The following is a 17,826-nucleotide window of genomic DNA, read 5'->3' as shown; positions in this document are numbered from 1 at the left end:
CAGATGGTAGAGTACATGCTCGCGACAGGCAAAGTTCCAGAGTTCAAGTCTCGGTCCGGCATACAGTTTTAATCTATCAGAAGCTTCGCTTACTATTTCATCTGCCGCTTATTTCGCTCTCTGGAAAACCACTTCGGTTCCTTTTTGACGAAATGTAACTTCGGCAAATGTTTTTGCAGATGCAATGCAATGTTTGCCTTGTATATCGTTGCGATTGCACTGCTTGTGTCAACATCACTAACACTGTATCACTGTTGAGTTACTCGCCGACGAAACAGTTCAACTACGCACCGTAGCCTCGTGCTGTGCTCGCCATTGGATACCTCCAGTCCCGCCCCCTCTTGCCATTATCAGCCAGTACTGTGTTTGCATGGTAGACAATATGAGGCGCGTCGAATGCCGTAAACTGCATTGGCTTTCTACGACCTTGTATTCAAGGGGTTCCTCGTCAGTCCATTAAATGTTGATCGGGATAGCCTCTTTGACGTTACTCAATGGCCTGGAATAATTCACCATGCTGATAATTGCAGCAGTATGGCCTCCATCTTCAGGTATGGCTTACACGAAGCTATTTTACGGAAATTAATTTTTTTCTTAACCGTTTAACTTCTTTCAATATTTTTTGTTTTGCTGTTGTTGTTTTGGTACTTTCTCTACCAATAGCCAATCTTTATTTGCCATGTTCTCAAAGGATTACACATATGCCTGGACAAAGTTTTTTGAAAAATTGAGATTTACGGTATGAAAATTTCCATAAGAGAGTAACTGAGCTTCAATTACTCGTTGATATACATAGTCATTTTGAGGTTTCCTTCAGGTACTTATGATTCTGGTGTAGGTCACATTTAGGAGTAAAGTTTAACTTGTACGGTTTTATATGACTGAGTTTATTCAGTTTTAATGTTCAGGTTAATTAAGTATCATTATCATTATGCTTTGATTCGTAGTAGCTAAGGAAGTGATGTCTTATAATTATAATTGTGCATTGAATACTGAGTTTTTGAAGATGTTTAACTGACACAGTTAATTATGTTTAATTGATATCTGTGGGGCAAATATATGAGCAGGCTGGTTTCTTATTCTTTCTTACCATGGTAGTTTTGTATTTATTGACACGTTATTCTGTTACAACATTGTCAATTTTAATAACGTTCCGTAAATTTGTGAGTAGACTGTTTCGATGACTTAATTCTGTTTGACACGTAACTGAAAATCGGGTATTCATACGTCGATGCCGGTAGCATTAGCAGCAAAAGATGTTGTGACGGAAGATGAATTTCACTTATTATTCTCATAAAAACCCGAAAGAAGCATAAAGAATATGGCTCTGAGCACTATGGGACTTAACAGCTGTGGTCATCAGTCCCCTAGAACTTAGAGCTACTTAAACCTAACTAACCTAAGGACATCACACACATCCATGCCCGGCAGGATTCGAACCTGCGACCGTAGCAGTCGCACGGCTCCGGACTGCGCGCCTAGAACCGCGAGACCATACATAAAGAATACCTAGTACAAAATTACTTTGAAAGGTCACATATCAGTAAGTGAAAATGTGTCCAACTGTAGAATAACGTGCAAAGTTCTTCAAGGTTCCATACAAGGGCCACGTCTTTTCTTAGTACATCTGAAATACAGGTTGCTGAAAAAAGTATTGCATATTTTGAGAGGCGATAGTATGGACCAAAACAAGACAAAAATGACCAAGTCTCTAAAATGTATACCTTATGAGCTATGAGTACTTCCAGAACGGGATTTTCACTCTGCAACGGAGTGTGCGCTGATATGAAACTTCCTGGCAGATTAAAACTGTGTGCCGGGCCGAGACTCGAACTCGGGACCTTTGCCTTTCGCGCTCAAGTGCTCTACCAACTGAACTACCCAAGCACGACTCACGCCCCGTCTTCACAGCTTTGCTTCTGCCAGTACCTCGTCTCCTACCTTCCAAACTTTACAGAAGTTCTCCTGCAAATCTTGCAGAACTAACACTCCTGAAAGAAAAGTTTGCAGGAGAGCTTCTGTAAAGTTTGGAAGGTAGGAGACGAGGTACTGGCAGAAGTAAAGCTGTGAGGACGGGGCGTGAGTCATGCTTGGGTAGCTCAGTTGGTAGAGCACTTGCCCGCGAAAGGCAAAGGTCCCGAGTTCGAGTCTCGATCCGGCACACAATTTTAATCTGCCAGGAAGTTTTCTATGAGTACTCGCTACTATGAAACACATCTCTTCTATTGTAAGTTCTTTGCTATTGCGCAACACCTACAGAAGGCACCTAAGTAAATAAGGACACTTCCCTCTGCTGTTGTTCACGGATACAGCGTATAGTACATATCCGTTAGTGTTGTTACTGTAAACCAATGTCTAGAATGAAGAAGCCCAGGAATAGCGTGTGCAGAGCATATTTCCACGACCTTCTGCAGAAGCTGAATGTATCTAGCCTTTCGATTAGTACACAGTCTGTCCCACAGGGAAGGTGACTCATTTCATTCCATGTTGAGCGGCTGCTTCAATTAATTAACATGTTGTTTCGACTACTTTCAGTTTTAAATTTGGTAGGTCTGGCATCACAAACTGCTTAAAATAACCGAAATTTAACAGTATGTTTTCAACCTCAGACGTGAAAGGAGCAACGGAGCAACATGCGAAAATTAAGTTTTCTTTAAAATTGGGTAAAAGTGCCTCGAGCACTTTTGAAACGGTATAAGTTTTTTGTCGTTGTGAGAAAATGAGTCGTAACGTTTTTAAGTAGTATACAAGATTTTGTAACGGCAGAGAGAGCATGAACGGTTACAGATGGTACATCTATTGTCAATTATCTATAAAATAATCTCTAAATACAAACGTAGTACATGTGAGAAAACTATAAAATTCACACGGTTCTAAAAGTAAACGTCACGCATTTATTTTCGCATACTTAAAAGTTATTTCTACCGTTTACGCAAAGGTAGTTGTCGAAATTCATCTACCGTAATGAGAAATGCCAGTTTCTTACATGCTGTGACGGCATCCAGGATAACAGGAATGTCAGACTGTGTGAGAAATAAAACAATACCGTAGTCTCATGCGTTCTATAAAATTCGTCATACGATAGTGACTGTTGCTACGGTTCTATCCTCAACAGCACCTACTACTGTTGCCTGAGGGGTCAGGCAATTACAACCAGACCCAACGTGCTGGATGTACGCAGGCAGACAAAAACAACTAACCTTCTACCACGATTGCTGCTCCAAGGGTGAGGCCTTAAAGAATGAAATTTAATAAATTAATAACAGCTACTGACCGATCTAGTCAAAACTATGTTACATTTAAAAAAATTAATATTGCGTTAAAAGATTACAACTGCCGGAGAGAAAAGGTTAGACGAAGCAGATCGAATGACAGTGGGTTAACGCGATTTTCACTTTAATTGTGGAAGTATAAACCGCGGAATGAGTAACTAAGCTTTAATTCGGTCTCGGAAATTACCAAGAACCTACTAAAGCAGTGTTAAACATCAACGTTATAGTAATTATTTCATATACCCTCGACATGGCTGTAACATCATAAAATGGAACCCTTCATCCAACCTTAAGTGGTGGAAGGTATTTTCCAGTACCACAAACGGAACACAATCAAGGCGCATTCTTCTTATTATGTGTATTAATGCATATTTTTGTACAAGATATTGTACCTACGATAAAAAACATGACGAAACATGTGATTTAGGCGTGGTGAATGACTAGATTACACGTTATCTGGTGTCTTTCAGCTAGGAATAGTGTTTGTGTTCTCAATTAGATATACACTCCTGGAAATGGAAAAAAGAACACATTGACACCGGTGTGTCACACACCATACTTGCTCCGGACACTGCGAGAGGGCTGTACAAGCAATGATCACACGCACGGCACAGCGGACACACCAGGAACCGCGGTGTTGGCCGTCGAATGGCGCTAGCTGCGCAGCATTTGTGCACCGCCGCCGTCAGTGTCAGCCAGTTTGCCGTGGCATACGGAGCTCCATCGCAGTCTTTAACACTGGTAGCATGCCGCGACAGCGTGGACGTGAACCGTATGTGCAGCTGACGGACTTTGAGCGAGGGCGTATAGTGGGCATGCGGGAGGACGGGTGGACGTACCGCCGAATTGCTCAACACGTGGGGCGTGAGGTCTCCACAGTACATCGATGTTGTCGCCAGTGGTCGGTGGAAGGCGCACGTGCCCGTCGACCTGGGACCGGACCGCAGCGACGCACGGATGCACGCCAAGACCGTAGGATCCTACGCAGTGCCGTAGGGAACCGCACCGCCACTTCCCAGCAAATTAGGGACACTGTTGCTCCTGGGGTATCGGCGAGGACCATTCGCAACCGTCTCCATGAAGCTGGGCTACGGTCCCGTACACCGTTAGGCCGTCTTCCGCTCACGCCCCAACATCGAGCAGCCCGCCTCCAGTGGTGTCGCGACAGGCGTGAATGGAGGGACGAATGGAGACGTGTCGTCTTCAGCGATGAGAGTCGCTTCTGCCTTGGTGCCAATGATGGTCGTATGCGTGTTTGGCGCCGTGCAGGTGAGCGCCACAATCAGGACTGCATACGACCGAGGCACACAGGGCCAACACCCGGCATCATGGTGTGGGGAGCGATCTCCTACACTTGCCGTACACCTCTGGTGATCGTGAGGGCACACTGAATAGTGCACGGTACATCCAAACCGTCATCGAACCCATCGTTCTACCATTCCTAGACCGGCAAGGGAACTTGCTGTTCCAACAGGACAATGCACGTCCGCATGTATCCCGTGCCATCCAACGTGCTCTAGAAGGTGTAAGTTAACTACCCTGGCGAGCAAGATCTCCGGATCTGTCCCCCATTGAGCATGTTTGGGACTGGATGAAACGTCGTCTCACGTGGTCGGCACGTCCAGCACGAACGCTGGTCCAACTGAGGCGCCAGGTGGAAATGGCATGGCAAGCCGTTCCACAGGACCACATCCAGCATCTCTACGATCTTCTCCATGGGAGAATAGCAGCCTGCATTGCTGCGAAAGGGTGATGTACACTGTACTAGTGTCGACATTGTGCATGTTCTGTTGCCTGTGTCTATGTGCCTGTGGTTCTGTCAGTGTGATCATGTGATGTATCTGACCCCAGGAATGTGTCAATAAAGTTTCCCCTTCCTGGGACAATGAATTCACGGTGTTCTTATTTCAATTTCCAGGAGTGTACTTATATAAGTTGTTGGTTTGAAACAAACGAAACAACATTTCTCAACCTTCAGTGAGGCATCTACATGACTACTCTGCAATTCACATTTAAGTGCTTGGCAGAGGGTTCATCGAACCACAATCATACTATCTCTCTACTATTCCACTCCCGAACAGCGAGCGGGAAAAACGGACACCTAAACCTTTCTGTTCGAGCTCTGATTTCTCTTATTTTATTTTGATGATCATTCCTACCTATGTAGGTTGGGCTCAACAAAATATTTTCGCATTCGGAAGAGAAAGTTGGTGACTGAAATTTCGTAAAAAGGTCTCGCCGCGACGAAAAACGTCTATGCTGTAATGACTTCCATCCCAACTCGTGTATCATATCTGCCACACTCTCTCCCCTATAACGCGATAATACAAAACGAGCTGCCCTTTTTGCACCCTTTCGATGTCCTCCGTCAATCCCACCTGGTAAGGATCCCACACCGCGCAGCAATATTCTAACAGAGGACGAACGAGTGTAGTGTAAGCTGTCTCTTTAGTGGACTTGTTGCATCTTCTAAGTGTCCTGCCAATGAAACGCAACCTTTGGCTCGCCTTCCCGACAATATTATCTATGTGGTCCTTCCAACTGAAGTTGTTCGTAATTTTAACACCCAAGTACTTAGTTGAATTGACAGCCTTGAGAATTGTACTATTTATCGAGTAATCGAATTCCAACGGATTTCTTTTGGAACTCATGTGGATCATCTCACACTTTTCGTTATTTAGCGTCAACTGCCACCTGACACACCATGCAGCAATCTTTTCTAAATCGCTTTGCAGCTGATACTGGTCTTCGGATGACCTTACTAGACGGTAAATTACAGCATCATCTGCGAACAGTCTAAGAGCACCGGTGAACCAGCTCACCACATCAAAGATGCTATTTATAGGCGAATAACAAGGTTGATAGGTTGTACTGAAGTGATAGATGGGTGTCAAGAAAAATGTTTTTTGCGCTGTGAGGCCTCTATTGCAAAGCAGCACGAACAAGTGTAATCAACTAGCAAAGCGTACTGCGAGGTACTCACCAGTCCGCACGCATTCCTCGGTGAGACAGATGTTACTCGTCTCATCTGGAACAGAGAAAGGTCACGTTATAAAACATAGCCTGCCTTTGCAACAAAAACTAAGATCCAGCAGCCGCAAAAGCTGTAAAGCAAGAATTATTGTTTCGTGTTACTCAAATCAAGGGTTCAGCGTCTTTCGCACTCACCACAGCTGGCAGGAAAGGGAGAAACAAATATCTGCTGATGAAAAAAGAAAAGAGAGCAAGAGAGAGAGAGAGAGAGAGAGAGAGAGAGAGAGAGAGTGAGAGAGAGAAGAGAGAGAGAATGCAGAACAATTCGGTTACTGCGCCTGAAAAATTTGTTTGTGGAGCTAAGCATCAGGCAATAGTATTCACTTTAAGGCTAGTTTAATTTATTGAAGTACATGCCACATGTGCATTTTCAACTTCTCGCGGCGTAATGAATAATCCATTAAATTTCGGGCATGCAGCCGCGCAAATAAAAGTTCTTCTAGTGATATTTCGGCCGCGTGTCGTCCGGCCATCCTTAGAGTGAGTCACAAGACTGACGACAAGGTGCCAAGCGCGGCCTTACATGCTTCACCGCGGCGGTACTGCGCATGCGAGTCACAGAGCTGGGTCGGCGGCAGAGACATACGCTTACACATGCGCCGCCTGTGGCGAAGGCGTACAGACATTCGATTTGCTTATCGATGTATGATCAGCAGCGGTGACACCATGACGATTTCTCTGCAGTTTAATTACCCCAGGAGCCGGATTCCATGCTTTGTCCAAATTAAAACCATTATCTCTATTTATTAAATTGTTGGCTAATTGAATTTCTATAGCTTCCTTGAATATAGATTCCCAAAAAGAAGAGGTGGATGTTAAAATCTTCACATCACTGTAATTTATGGAATGACCTGTATCAATACAATGTTCGGCCACAGCTGACTTGTGTGGTTGTAATAAGCGTGTATATCTTCGGTGCTACACCCCTCATGAACGGTGCGTGTTGTTTGACCTATGTATGACTTGTCTTGTGACTCGCTCTGAAGATGGCCGGACGATACGCGGCCGAAATATCAGTAGACGAAATTTTATTTGCGCGGCTGCATGCCCGAAATTTAATGGATTACATGCCACATGATGATGTGCATGCACTCACCTACATCAGACTAGAACATTTTTGACACTTTTGTATAAAACTGTGTAAACTGAAGAAAAGAATTTCTGGTGGTTGGTCTACTCTTTCCTATCAAACAATTATATGTAAGATTACAAACTGTAGTCGGGCTGAGAGAAGGAAGATTAAACGGGTGGATATCCTTGTTAAACGGAAGTTGTCGTTGGAGTATGAGACTAAAATATTATTTCGGATAACTGTCTCGGGCCGTTATTTGATAATTTGTTTCACTAAAATAATCATCCTGACTTTGTTCGCATCAGTAGTGTTCTAAATGATAGCACGAATCTTAATACAAAAGCTAGTCTTGCACCATGTTTTTCTTTTGACATCTACATTTCAAACTGCATAGATACTCCGCAAACCACAGTACGCTGCGTCACGGAGAGTGCATTATACCTCTACTAGTCATTTCCTTTCCAGTTCCTCTCGTAAATAAAGCGAGAGAAAAACGACTGTCTGTATGCCTCCGTATGTGCCCTACTTTCTCGTATCTTTCTGGTCTTTAAGCGAAATGTATGTTGATGGCAGTAGAATCGTTTGGCAGTCAGTTTCAAATACCGGTTCTCTAAATTTCCACAATAGTGTTTCTCGAATGGAACGTCGCCTTCTCTCCAGGAATTCCCATTTGAGATCCCGAAGCACTTCCGTAACACGTGTTGTTTGAACCTACCGGTGACAAATCTAGCACCCTGTCTCTGAAATGTTTCGAAGTCTTCTTTGGTGTCACCGCCAGACACCGCACTTGCTAGGTGGTAGCCTTTAAACCGGCCGCGGTCCGATAGTATACGTCGGACCCGCGTGTCGCCACTATCAGTGACTGCAGACCGAGCGCCGCCACACGGCAGGTCTAGAGAGACTTCCTAGCACTCGCCCCAGTTGTACAGCCGACTTTGCTAGCGATGGTTCACTGACAAATTACGCTCTCATTTGCCGAGACGATAGTTAGCATAGCCTTCAGCTACGTTATTTGCTACGACCTAGCAAGGCGCCACGATCAGTTTCTATCAATATTGTAAATCATGTAATGTCCAGAGCGACGTTCGTCATTAATGGATTAAAGTTAAGTATTCCACCAGCTACGTCCGTTTTTCTCAATTCTAATTCCCTTGTCATGTTCCAGACCTCACGCCACCCTGCGTGAGCTAAAACGCGTGCATTTCGGCCTCCTTCAGAAACACGGTTGGCTCTCCTGCCAACCACAACATCTTCCTTCAGTCTGAGCTGGTACGGATTTAAACTCTCGACCAGTACTCATGAATAGGTCGCACCGGCGTTCTATATGCGGTCTCCTTTACAGGTGAAGCACTCTTTTCTAAAATTTTCCCAATTATCCGAAGTCGACCATTTGCCTTCCACACCACAGTACTCACATGCTCGTTCCCTTTCATATCGCTTTACAACGTTATGATCAGATATTTAGACGACTTGACTGTGTCAAGCTGGACACTACTAATACTGTATCCGAACATCACCGGTTTCCTATTCATCCGCATTCTTACATTTTTCCACATTTAGAGCTAGCTGCCGTTCATCACACCAACTAGAAATTTAGTCTAAGTCGTTCTGAACCTTCCTACAGTCACACAACTTTGCCACCTTACCGTACACCACGGCATCTTCAACAAACAACCGCATATTGCAGTCCTCCCTGTCCGCCAAATCATTTATGTATATAGAGAACAGCAGCAGTCCTATCACACTTCCCAGGGGGCGCTCCTGATGATACCCTTGTCTCTGATGAATTCTCGCCATTGAGGACACCATACTGGGTTCTATTACTTAAGAAGTCTTCGAGCCACTCACATATCTGTGAACTTAATCCATATATTCGTACCTTTGTAACAGCCTGCAGGGGGTCACGGTGTGAAATGCTTTGTGGAAATCTAGAAATATGGAATCTGCCTGTTGACCTTCATCCATAGTTTGCAGTAGATAATGTGAGAAAAGGGCAATCTCAGTTTCTCATGAGCGATGTTTTCTAAAACCATGCTGATTCGTGGACATAAGCTTCTCAGCCTTAAAAAGGTCTAATATATTCGAACTTAGAATATGTTCAAGAATTCTGCAGCAAAACGATGTTAGGGATATTGGTCTGTAATTTTGCGGGTCTGTCCTTTCAACGTACTTGTGTATTGGAGTAAGCTGCTCTTTTTCCAGTGGCTTGGGACTTGGTGCTGGGCGAGGGATTCACTACAAACGCAGGCTAGGTAAGGGACAATGCCGTATAGTACTATTTATAAACACTTTTCCATTTGTCGTACTCAGGCAGGTCTAATTAACGAGTTCATTATATTTCATAAGTCTTGAAATGTTCATATTTTCATTGTTACTCATTCGCATAATTTACTTGCACAGAACTACAACCATCGATTAATTTCGCGTTATCCCAGCCGATACTTTTTATTTACCAGTCTTCTCGATGCTAATTATTTCTCAGCTACTGCTCCTACCCTTAACGTCAAGATATATATTGAAATTATTTTGTTGTTGTTGTTGTTGTTGTTGTGATCGGAGGCTTAGAATTCACAGTGCTCCAACGGCTTGCAGTATATGTCCCAGGGATTTAAAATTAGTGGAATCATCTTTTATAGTCAGTCCTCTTCCTGTGCACTATTCCCTCCGGTGATATTCCTTGCTGTTGACAATCGCAAATTACGCAGTACCATAAACACATGAGACATTGTATGTATTGTACTATATGTTAACCGGGGGCCTAGAAACAACGGAGAGGCTCCGTCCCCGCGGGAAGCCGCAGTGGTCCACGAACCCACGACGGCTACCGCAGTCCACTTCCCCCTCTGCCGCCCCACACCGAACCCAGGTTATTGTGCGGTTCGGTACCCGAAATCGTTTATCTAGTGGGGAATTCTGTTGCTTTCAGACATGTGTAAGATGGCTATTTTTTGATGATGCTGTTGGATATGTTAATACACACACTACAAAAGTTTTGCATCACTTCGGTTCCGAGATCTTCGGAACCTGTACAGAAAATTGGAACAGAGATCAACATAAACATCATTTCAGCCCTTTCTGTTGCTCATGAAAACCACGCCGGCCGAGTGCTTCTAGGCGCTACAGTCTGGAACGGTCGCAGGTTCGAAGCCTGCCTCGGGCATGGATGTGTGCGATGTCCTTGGGTTAGTTAGGTTTAAGTAGTTCTAAGTTCTAGGGGACTAATGACCTTAGAAGTTAAGTCCCATAGTGCTCAGAGCCATTTTGAAAACCACACATTTCATGTTGTGCCATCATATAGTGAGACCTTGAGAGGTGGTGGTCCAAATTACTGTACACACCGGTACCTCTAATACCCCGTAGCAGATCGTCTTGCATTGATGCATGCCTGTATTCGTCGTGGCATACTATCCACAAGTTCATCAAGGCACTGTTGGTCTAGAGGCCGCCTCTGCCTGCCCGTGCCCGCCAGAGTCCCAAATGGGGCTGCCTCGCTTGAAAAGCGATTCGGCGTTGATCCCTCAGAGTGGGTCACGTCGTCCATAAACAGCCCTTTTCAATCTATGCCAGGCATTTTCGATAGGGTTCATGTCTGGAGAACATGCTGGCCACTCTAGTCTAGCGATACCGTTATCCTGAAGGAAGCCATTCACAAGATTTGCACGATGGGGGCGCGAATTGTCGTCCATGAAGACGAATGCCTCGCCAATATGCTGCCGATGTAGTTGCACTGTCGGTCGGAGGATGGCATTCACGTATCGTACAGTCGTTACGGCGCCTTCCATGACCACCAGCAGTGTACGTCGGCCCCACATAATGCCACCTCAAAACAGCAGAGAACCTCCACCTTGCTGCACTCGCTGGGCAGTGTGTCTAAGGCGTCCAACCTGACCGGGCCGTCTCCAAACACGTCTCCGACGATTGTCTGTTTTAAAGCACTCATCGGTGAAGAGAACGTGATGCCAATCCTGAGCGGTCGATTCGGCATGTTGTTGGGCCCATCTGTACCGCGCGGCATGATGTCGTGGTTGCAAAGATGGACCTCACCGTGGAGGTCAGGAGTGACGTCATGCAGCCTATTGCGCACAGTTTGAGTCGTAACACGACGTCCTGTGGCTGCAGGAAAATGATTATTCAATATGGTGGCGTTGCTGTAAGGGTTCCCCGAGCCATAATCCGTAGGTAGTAGCCCTCGGGCGGCCTGTGCGAGGTATGTCATCGACACTGCTCGACTACCTGTATCTCCTCCGCGTGACTGCTACGGTCGCAGGTTCGAATCCTGCCTCGGGCATGGATGTGTGTGATGTCCTTAGGTTAGTTAGGTTTAAGTAGTTCTAAGTCCTAGGGGACTGATGACCACAGCTGTTAAGTCCCATAGTGCTCAGAGCCATTTGAACCATTTTGTATCTCCTCCATGTCCGAACAACATCGCTTTTGGTTCACTCCAAGACGCCTGGGCACTTCCCTTGTTGAGAGCCCTTCCTGACACAAAGTAACAATGCGGACGCGATCGAACCGCGGTATTGACCGTGTAGGCATGGTTGGACTACAGACAACATGAGCCGTGTTCCTGCTTCCTGGTGGAATGACTGGAACTGATCGGCTGTCGAACCCTCCGTCTAATAGGCACTGCTCATGCATGGTTGTTTATATCTTTGGGCGGGTTTAGGGACGTCTCTGAACGGTCAAAGGTGCTGCATCTGTGATACAATATCCACAGACAACGTCTATCTTCAGGAGTTTTGGGAACCGAGGTGATGCAAAAATTTTTTTGATGTGTGTATTTTTAAAGGAATATGATATATTTGAAGAACTGTGGTCAGAGAAGCAGTTGTTAGGCAGCAGTATCCGTGTCTGCGATGGCAGCACTGTGGAGTCGTGCAGTCTTTCACAGTCAGTATTGGATAGATGCGGTGTGCAGCAGGCGGATTATTCGTTGAGAGTACAGTCTACTGCATGGACGCACTTTTGGGACTATGTGAGTTGCACATTTATTACGAGGGGGAATGATGACTCAGAACAATGATTGTATAGCACACGGAAATAAAAAAAAGGCTTTGAAATGAAGAACAAGTTATTATTTGATGAGGTAAAAGGATAATTTTTAGTTTTGTAGACTTGTATTATTGGCCCACTTCACCCTCGTTACAGTCAAATTTTTGATAATTATTCTACTGAGTGCTCTTCTGAATTAATTTGCTTTTCCATGGATGTTATTAGATTAAATGAATTTTCATATTAGAGTCTATAACTGTTTTCTTTCATAAATTCTTCCTAACTGAAATTTCAGAACTTAAAGGTTGAATCATGTGTTTTATTGGCATTCTGTGTCAAGATTATGAACCCAGTTCTCCTGGATCAACTGTAGTTAGTTTTAGCAATATTTTTTTACCTGTTGTGGAGTACGGCTGTGTTGCTGTTTCTGCTAGTACTTTATTTTGCAGGTGAGATTCACAATAAGTGACTGTTTCGTTTCCTTTGCATAATGTAGGTTCTGTCAGTTCCTTTATTTTACCTGGGCCATAAGTTAATTGCAGAAATTTTCGTATATTTCAGGTGACATCCTTATACAGGTCGACTTACAGTTTTTTATATACAGTTTTTTCAAATACTTCTCACTGACCAAGTCTACTGAGAGTGAAATTATTGGTTTGCTTATTTATTTTCTTATGAATGAGATAGGTTTTCACACACACACACACACACACACACACACACACACACACACACGGGATTCTTTTCAATTTCATGTAAGTGATGGGCTTTTGAGCTCAGTATCACATTTAAGTTGTAATTCCCAGGTTTGTATTTACGATAACACACAGACAAGTAAAGGCTACTCGCTTACATTTGTAAGTATTGGACGGATGTCACGTTGGAAAAGCAGCATATATCGGAAGTCGTGCAACTTCCGCGAGACACATCTGGTGCGGACACGTTGTGGCTTTCAGAGGAACACGGCCTCTTGTCACCACGCAGAGATTAAGACACGTTTTGTCTTTTAAACTTTAGGGGAATGTTGTAGCGTACATTTATTCAGGAGGTACTCGATGTGACGATGTATTTGACGGAATCATTTCAATACACTCGTGTTATTTCCCTGTTGTGGATTCTTGAAACCGGTGCATTTCAAACAGTTGGTCGCAATGTACTATTATTCCGCTAAGACTGATTTGTTGAGTGTTTGACGTGGTGATTTTCCTAAGAGTCTTTGTAATGCGTTGATGTTAATTATTAATTTTCCGCTTTGAGAATTGCTAGATTTCAGAGGTTTCGTTAAATCCATTTCTCACGCTTATGAGGTTAATGCTCATATGAAGAGTGAGTAATTCTGTGGCCTTTTGGCTGGTTTCTTGTTAATGTCAGTTAATGGTTAATTTTCTGTTGCATATGTGAATTTTCAGTTATTGAGAAAGTTTATGGCTGATACGCTGAAGAATGGTTTGAGTCTACCATATCAGTGGTTATTAGTTTATGTTTTTATATCGGCTCGAGTACTCACACTGATGTTCGAGTCTAGTCTGTATTTACAAAATGTGGTATTTTATTGCTGTTTTCTTAAGATTGTCTCAACGTAGTATATCCTAATACATATATATTTCAAAATTGTACCCCAACTCACGTACAACGCTCCGCGCGTTTGCATCCACCTTGCTGTTACAATAGCCGCGTGGTTTGAGGGCTCCTTGCCTCGGTTCGCGAGGCTCTCCCCGTCGGAGGTTCGAGTCCTCCCTCGGGCATGGGTGTGTGTGTTGTCCTTAGCGTAAGTTAAAGTTAGATTAAGCAGTGTGTAAGCCTAAGGACCGATGGCCTCAGCTGTTTGGTCCCATACAACTACCACAAATTTCCAATTTTCTGTTACAATATACAGAGACTTTAAAATGTCCCAAATTGTTATAAGACCATTAGTCGAAACGAGAATATAAGTAACAATTAATTATGTCCGAAAATAATTACTTTTTGAGAAGTGGATCATTTGACCTATATCGAGAGCGAACGGTTCTCAGTACCGTTGGCTGTTGATGTTCATTACTTAATTATTTGGTTGTGCCTGTATGCATGCTTATACGGAAACGTCACCAACCTTTCATATTTTAAGAAGAAAAAAGCACACGATAACTAGATATCAGATAAAGCAATCGGTTGTGCGTGAAAATTTGGGTCATAATTGTGACAGTACACAGTTATGGTCTCCTGAAAGTACAGCTTTTAGACTTTCGCGCGCACTGTTTGTTTGTCACTCTGCAGCTGCCCTAGCTCAAATTACCATATACTGGAGCGAATAAGTGGTTTGAGAAATACTGTTTTCATATTGGTAACATGCTTTGTGCTTACAATGCAACCTGAAGTTTAAAAGGTGTATTCCATAAAATCATAAGAGCGTGTCGGTGTGCATGCACAGCATTTCTGTACCCCAATGGAGCGATCGTCTTGGTGTCACTATCCTACAGTAACGTGTCAAAGTATGAGAATAACACACTTCCTCCTGCACAGGCAAATGGAGCAAATCGGTTGGTTCTTTTTGCACTGGACGTGGTGTGCGGTGGGCTTGATGGGACTTACGGCGGCACCGTTAATACATGGGCGGTTCCTCGGAAAACCACAAGAAAAGGGTTATTTTATTATAATTTCGCTGTCACCAGCGGACCAGAATCTCAGCCGAGGATTCCAAAACGTCTATGAACAGCAAATTGATTAAACTTTTACGGTATATTCTTAAGATTCAGATCTCGAACAATCTATAAAATTTTCATTTCTGTGGCAATTTGCGGGTAAGCTACTACAAACAGCATAGCAACGCATTATTGTGGCCAAGATAGACAAGAAGCCAATGCCTACTACAGTAGTACAAGTTTATATGCCAACTAGCTCTGGATGTGGCGAAGAAAATGATGAAATGTATGATGAAATAAAAGAAATTATTCAGATAGTGAAGGGAGACGAAAATTTAATAGTCATGGGTGACTGGAATTCGATAGTAGGGAAAGGAAGAGAAGGAAACGTAGTAGGTGAATATGGATTGGGGATAAGAAATGAAAGAGGAAGCAGCCTGGTAGAATTATGCCCAAAGCATGACTTCATCATAGCTAACACTTGCTTCAAGAATGGAAGAAGCCTGGAGATACTAGAAGGTATCAGATAGATTATATTATGGTAAGACAGAGATTTAGGAACCAGGTTTTAAATTTTAAGACATTTTCAGGGCCAGATGTGGACTCTGACCACAATCTATTGGTTATGAACTGTAGATTAAAACTGTAGAAACTGCACAAAGGTGGGAATTTAAGAAGATGGGACCTGGATAAACTGACTGAACCAGAGGTAGTACAGGCTTTCAGGGAGAGCATAATGGAACAATTGACAGGAATGGGGGAAAGAAATACAGTAGAAGAAGAATGGCTAGCTTTGAGGGATCAAGTAGTGAAGCCAGCAGAGGATCAATTAGGTAAAAATACGAGGGCTAGTAGAAATCCTTGGGTAACAGAAGAAATATTGAATTTAATTGACAAAAGGAGAAAATATAAAAATGCATTAAATGAAGCAGGCAAAAAGGAATAAAAACGTCTCAAAAATGAGACCGACAGCAAGTGCAAAATGGCTTATCAGGGATGGCTAGAGGACAAATGTAAGGATGTAGAGGCTTATCTCACTAGGTGTACGATAGATACTGCTTACAGGAAAATTAAAGAGACCTTTGGAGAAAAGACAACCACTTGTATGAATACCAAGAGCTCAGATGGAAACCGAGTTCTAGAAGGGGAAACAGAAATGTGGAAGGAATATATAGAGGGTCTGTCTATTCAAGGGCGATGTACTTGAGGAAAATATTATGGAAATGGAAGAGGATGTAGATGAAGATGAAATGGGAGTTATGATACTACGTGAAGAGCTTGATAGAGCACTGAAAGACCTAACTCGAAACAAGGCCCAGGCAGTAGACAACATTCCATTAGAACTACTGACAGCCTTGGGAGAGCCAGTCCTGACAAAACTCTACAGTCTGGTGAGCAAGATGTATGAGACAGGCGAAATACCCTCAGACTTCAAGAAGAATATAGTAATTCCAATCCCAAAGAAAGCAGGTGATGAGAGTTGTGAAAATTAGCGAACTATCAGTTCAATAAGTCACGGTTGCAAAGTACTAACACTAATTCTTTACAGACGAATAGAAAAGCTGGTAGATGCCGACCTCGGGGAAGATCAGTTTGGATTCCGTAGAACAGCATTTGTAGACTTACCTTAGAAGATAGATTAAGGAAAAGCAAACGTACGATTCTAGCATTTGTAGACTTAGAGAAAGCTTTTGACAATGTTGACTGGAATAATCTCTTTCAAATTCTGAAGGTGGCAGGGATAAAATACGGGGAGCGAAAGACTATTTACAATTTGTACAGAAACCAGATGGCAGTTATAAGAGTCGAAGGGCATGAAAAGAATGCAGCGGTTGGGAAGGGAATGAGACAGGATTTTAGCCCCTCTGTATATTGAGCAAGCAGTAAAGGAAACAAAAGAAAAATTCGGAGTAGGTATTATAATCCATGGAGAAGGTATAAAAACTTTGAGGTTTTCCGATGGCGTTGTAATTCTGTCAGGGACAGCAAAGGACTTGGAAGAGCAGTTGAACGGAATGGATAGTGTTTGAAAGGAGGATATAAGATGAACATCAACAAAAGCAAAACTAGGATAATGGATTGTAGTCGAATTAAGTCGTGTGACGCTGAGGGTATAGATTAGAAAACGAGACGCTTAAAGTAGTAAAGGAGTTTTGCTATTTGGGGAGCAAAATAACTGATGATGTTCGAAGTAGAGAGGATATAAAATGTAGACTGGCAATGGCAAGAAAAGCGTTTCTGAAGAAGAGAAATTTGTTAGCATCGAATATAGATTTAAGTGTCGGGAAGTAGTTTCTGAAAGTATTTGTATGGAGTGTAGCCATGTATGGAAGTGAAATGTTGACGATAAATAGTATGGACAAGAAGAGAAGAGAAGCTTTCGATATGTGGTGCTACAGAATAATTCTGAAGATTAGATGGGTATGTCATATAACTAATGATGAGGTATTGAATAGAATTGGAGAGAAGAGAAATTTGTGGCACAACTTGACTAGAAGAAGGAATCGATTGGCAGGGCATATTCTGAGGGATCAAGGGATCACCAATTTAGTATTGGAGGGCAGCGTGGAGGGTAAAAGGAGGTGGAGGTGAGTGTTTAACGTCCCGTCGACAACGAGGTCATTAGAGACGGAGCGCAAGCTCGGGTGAGGGAAGGATGGGGAAGCAAATCGACCGTGGCCTTTCAAAGGAACCATCCCAGCATTTGCCTGAAGCGATTTAGGAAAATCACGGAAAACCTAAATCACGATGGCCGGAGACGAGACTGAACCGTCGTCTTCCCGAATGCGAGCCCTGTGTGCTAACCACTGCGCCACCTCGCTCGGTATGTGGAGGATAA

The 17,826-nt window shown here is 43.4% G+C and overlaps 1 protein-coding gene across 1 annotated transcript in view; it reads right to left on the bottom strand.

The window, feature by feature from the left end:
• Nucleotides 1-17,826, bottom strand: part of LOC126354798 (neprilysin-1-like) — a 518,824-nt gene that overhangs the window by 242,384 nt on the left and 258,614 nt on the right. The window contains exon 2 of the mRNA XM_050004711.1: nucleotides 6,256-6,300. Coding sequence (XP_049860668.1) covers nucleotides 6,256-6,300 — 45 coding nt within the window. The remainder of the gene's footprint in view (nucleotides 1-6,255; nucleotides 6,301-17,826) is intronic.

Source organism: Schistocerca gregaria, chromosome 3 (assembly GCF_023897955.1).
Source record: "Schistocerca gregaria isolate iqSchGreg1 chromosome 3, iqSchGreg1.2, whole genome shotgun sequence".
NCBI lineage: Eukaryota > Metazoa > Arthropoda > Insecta > Orthoptera > Acrididae > Schistocerca > Schistocerca gregaria.
Note: the sequence above shows the minus strand (reverse complement) of the source record. Positions and strands in the feature narration are given on the sequence as shown.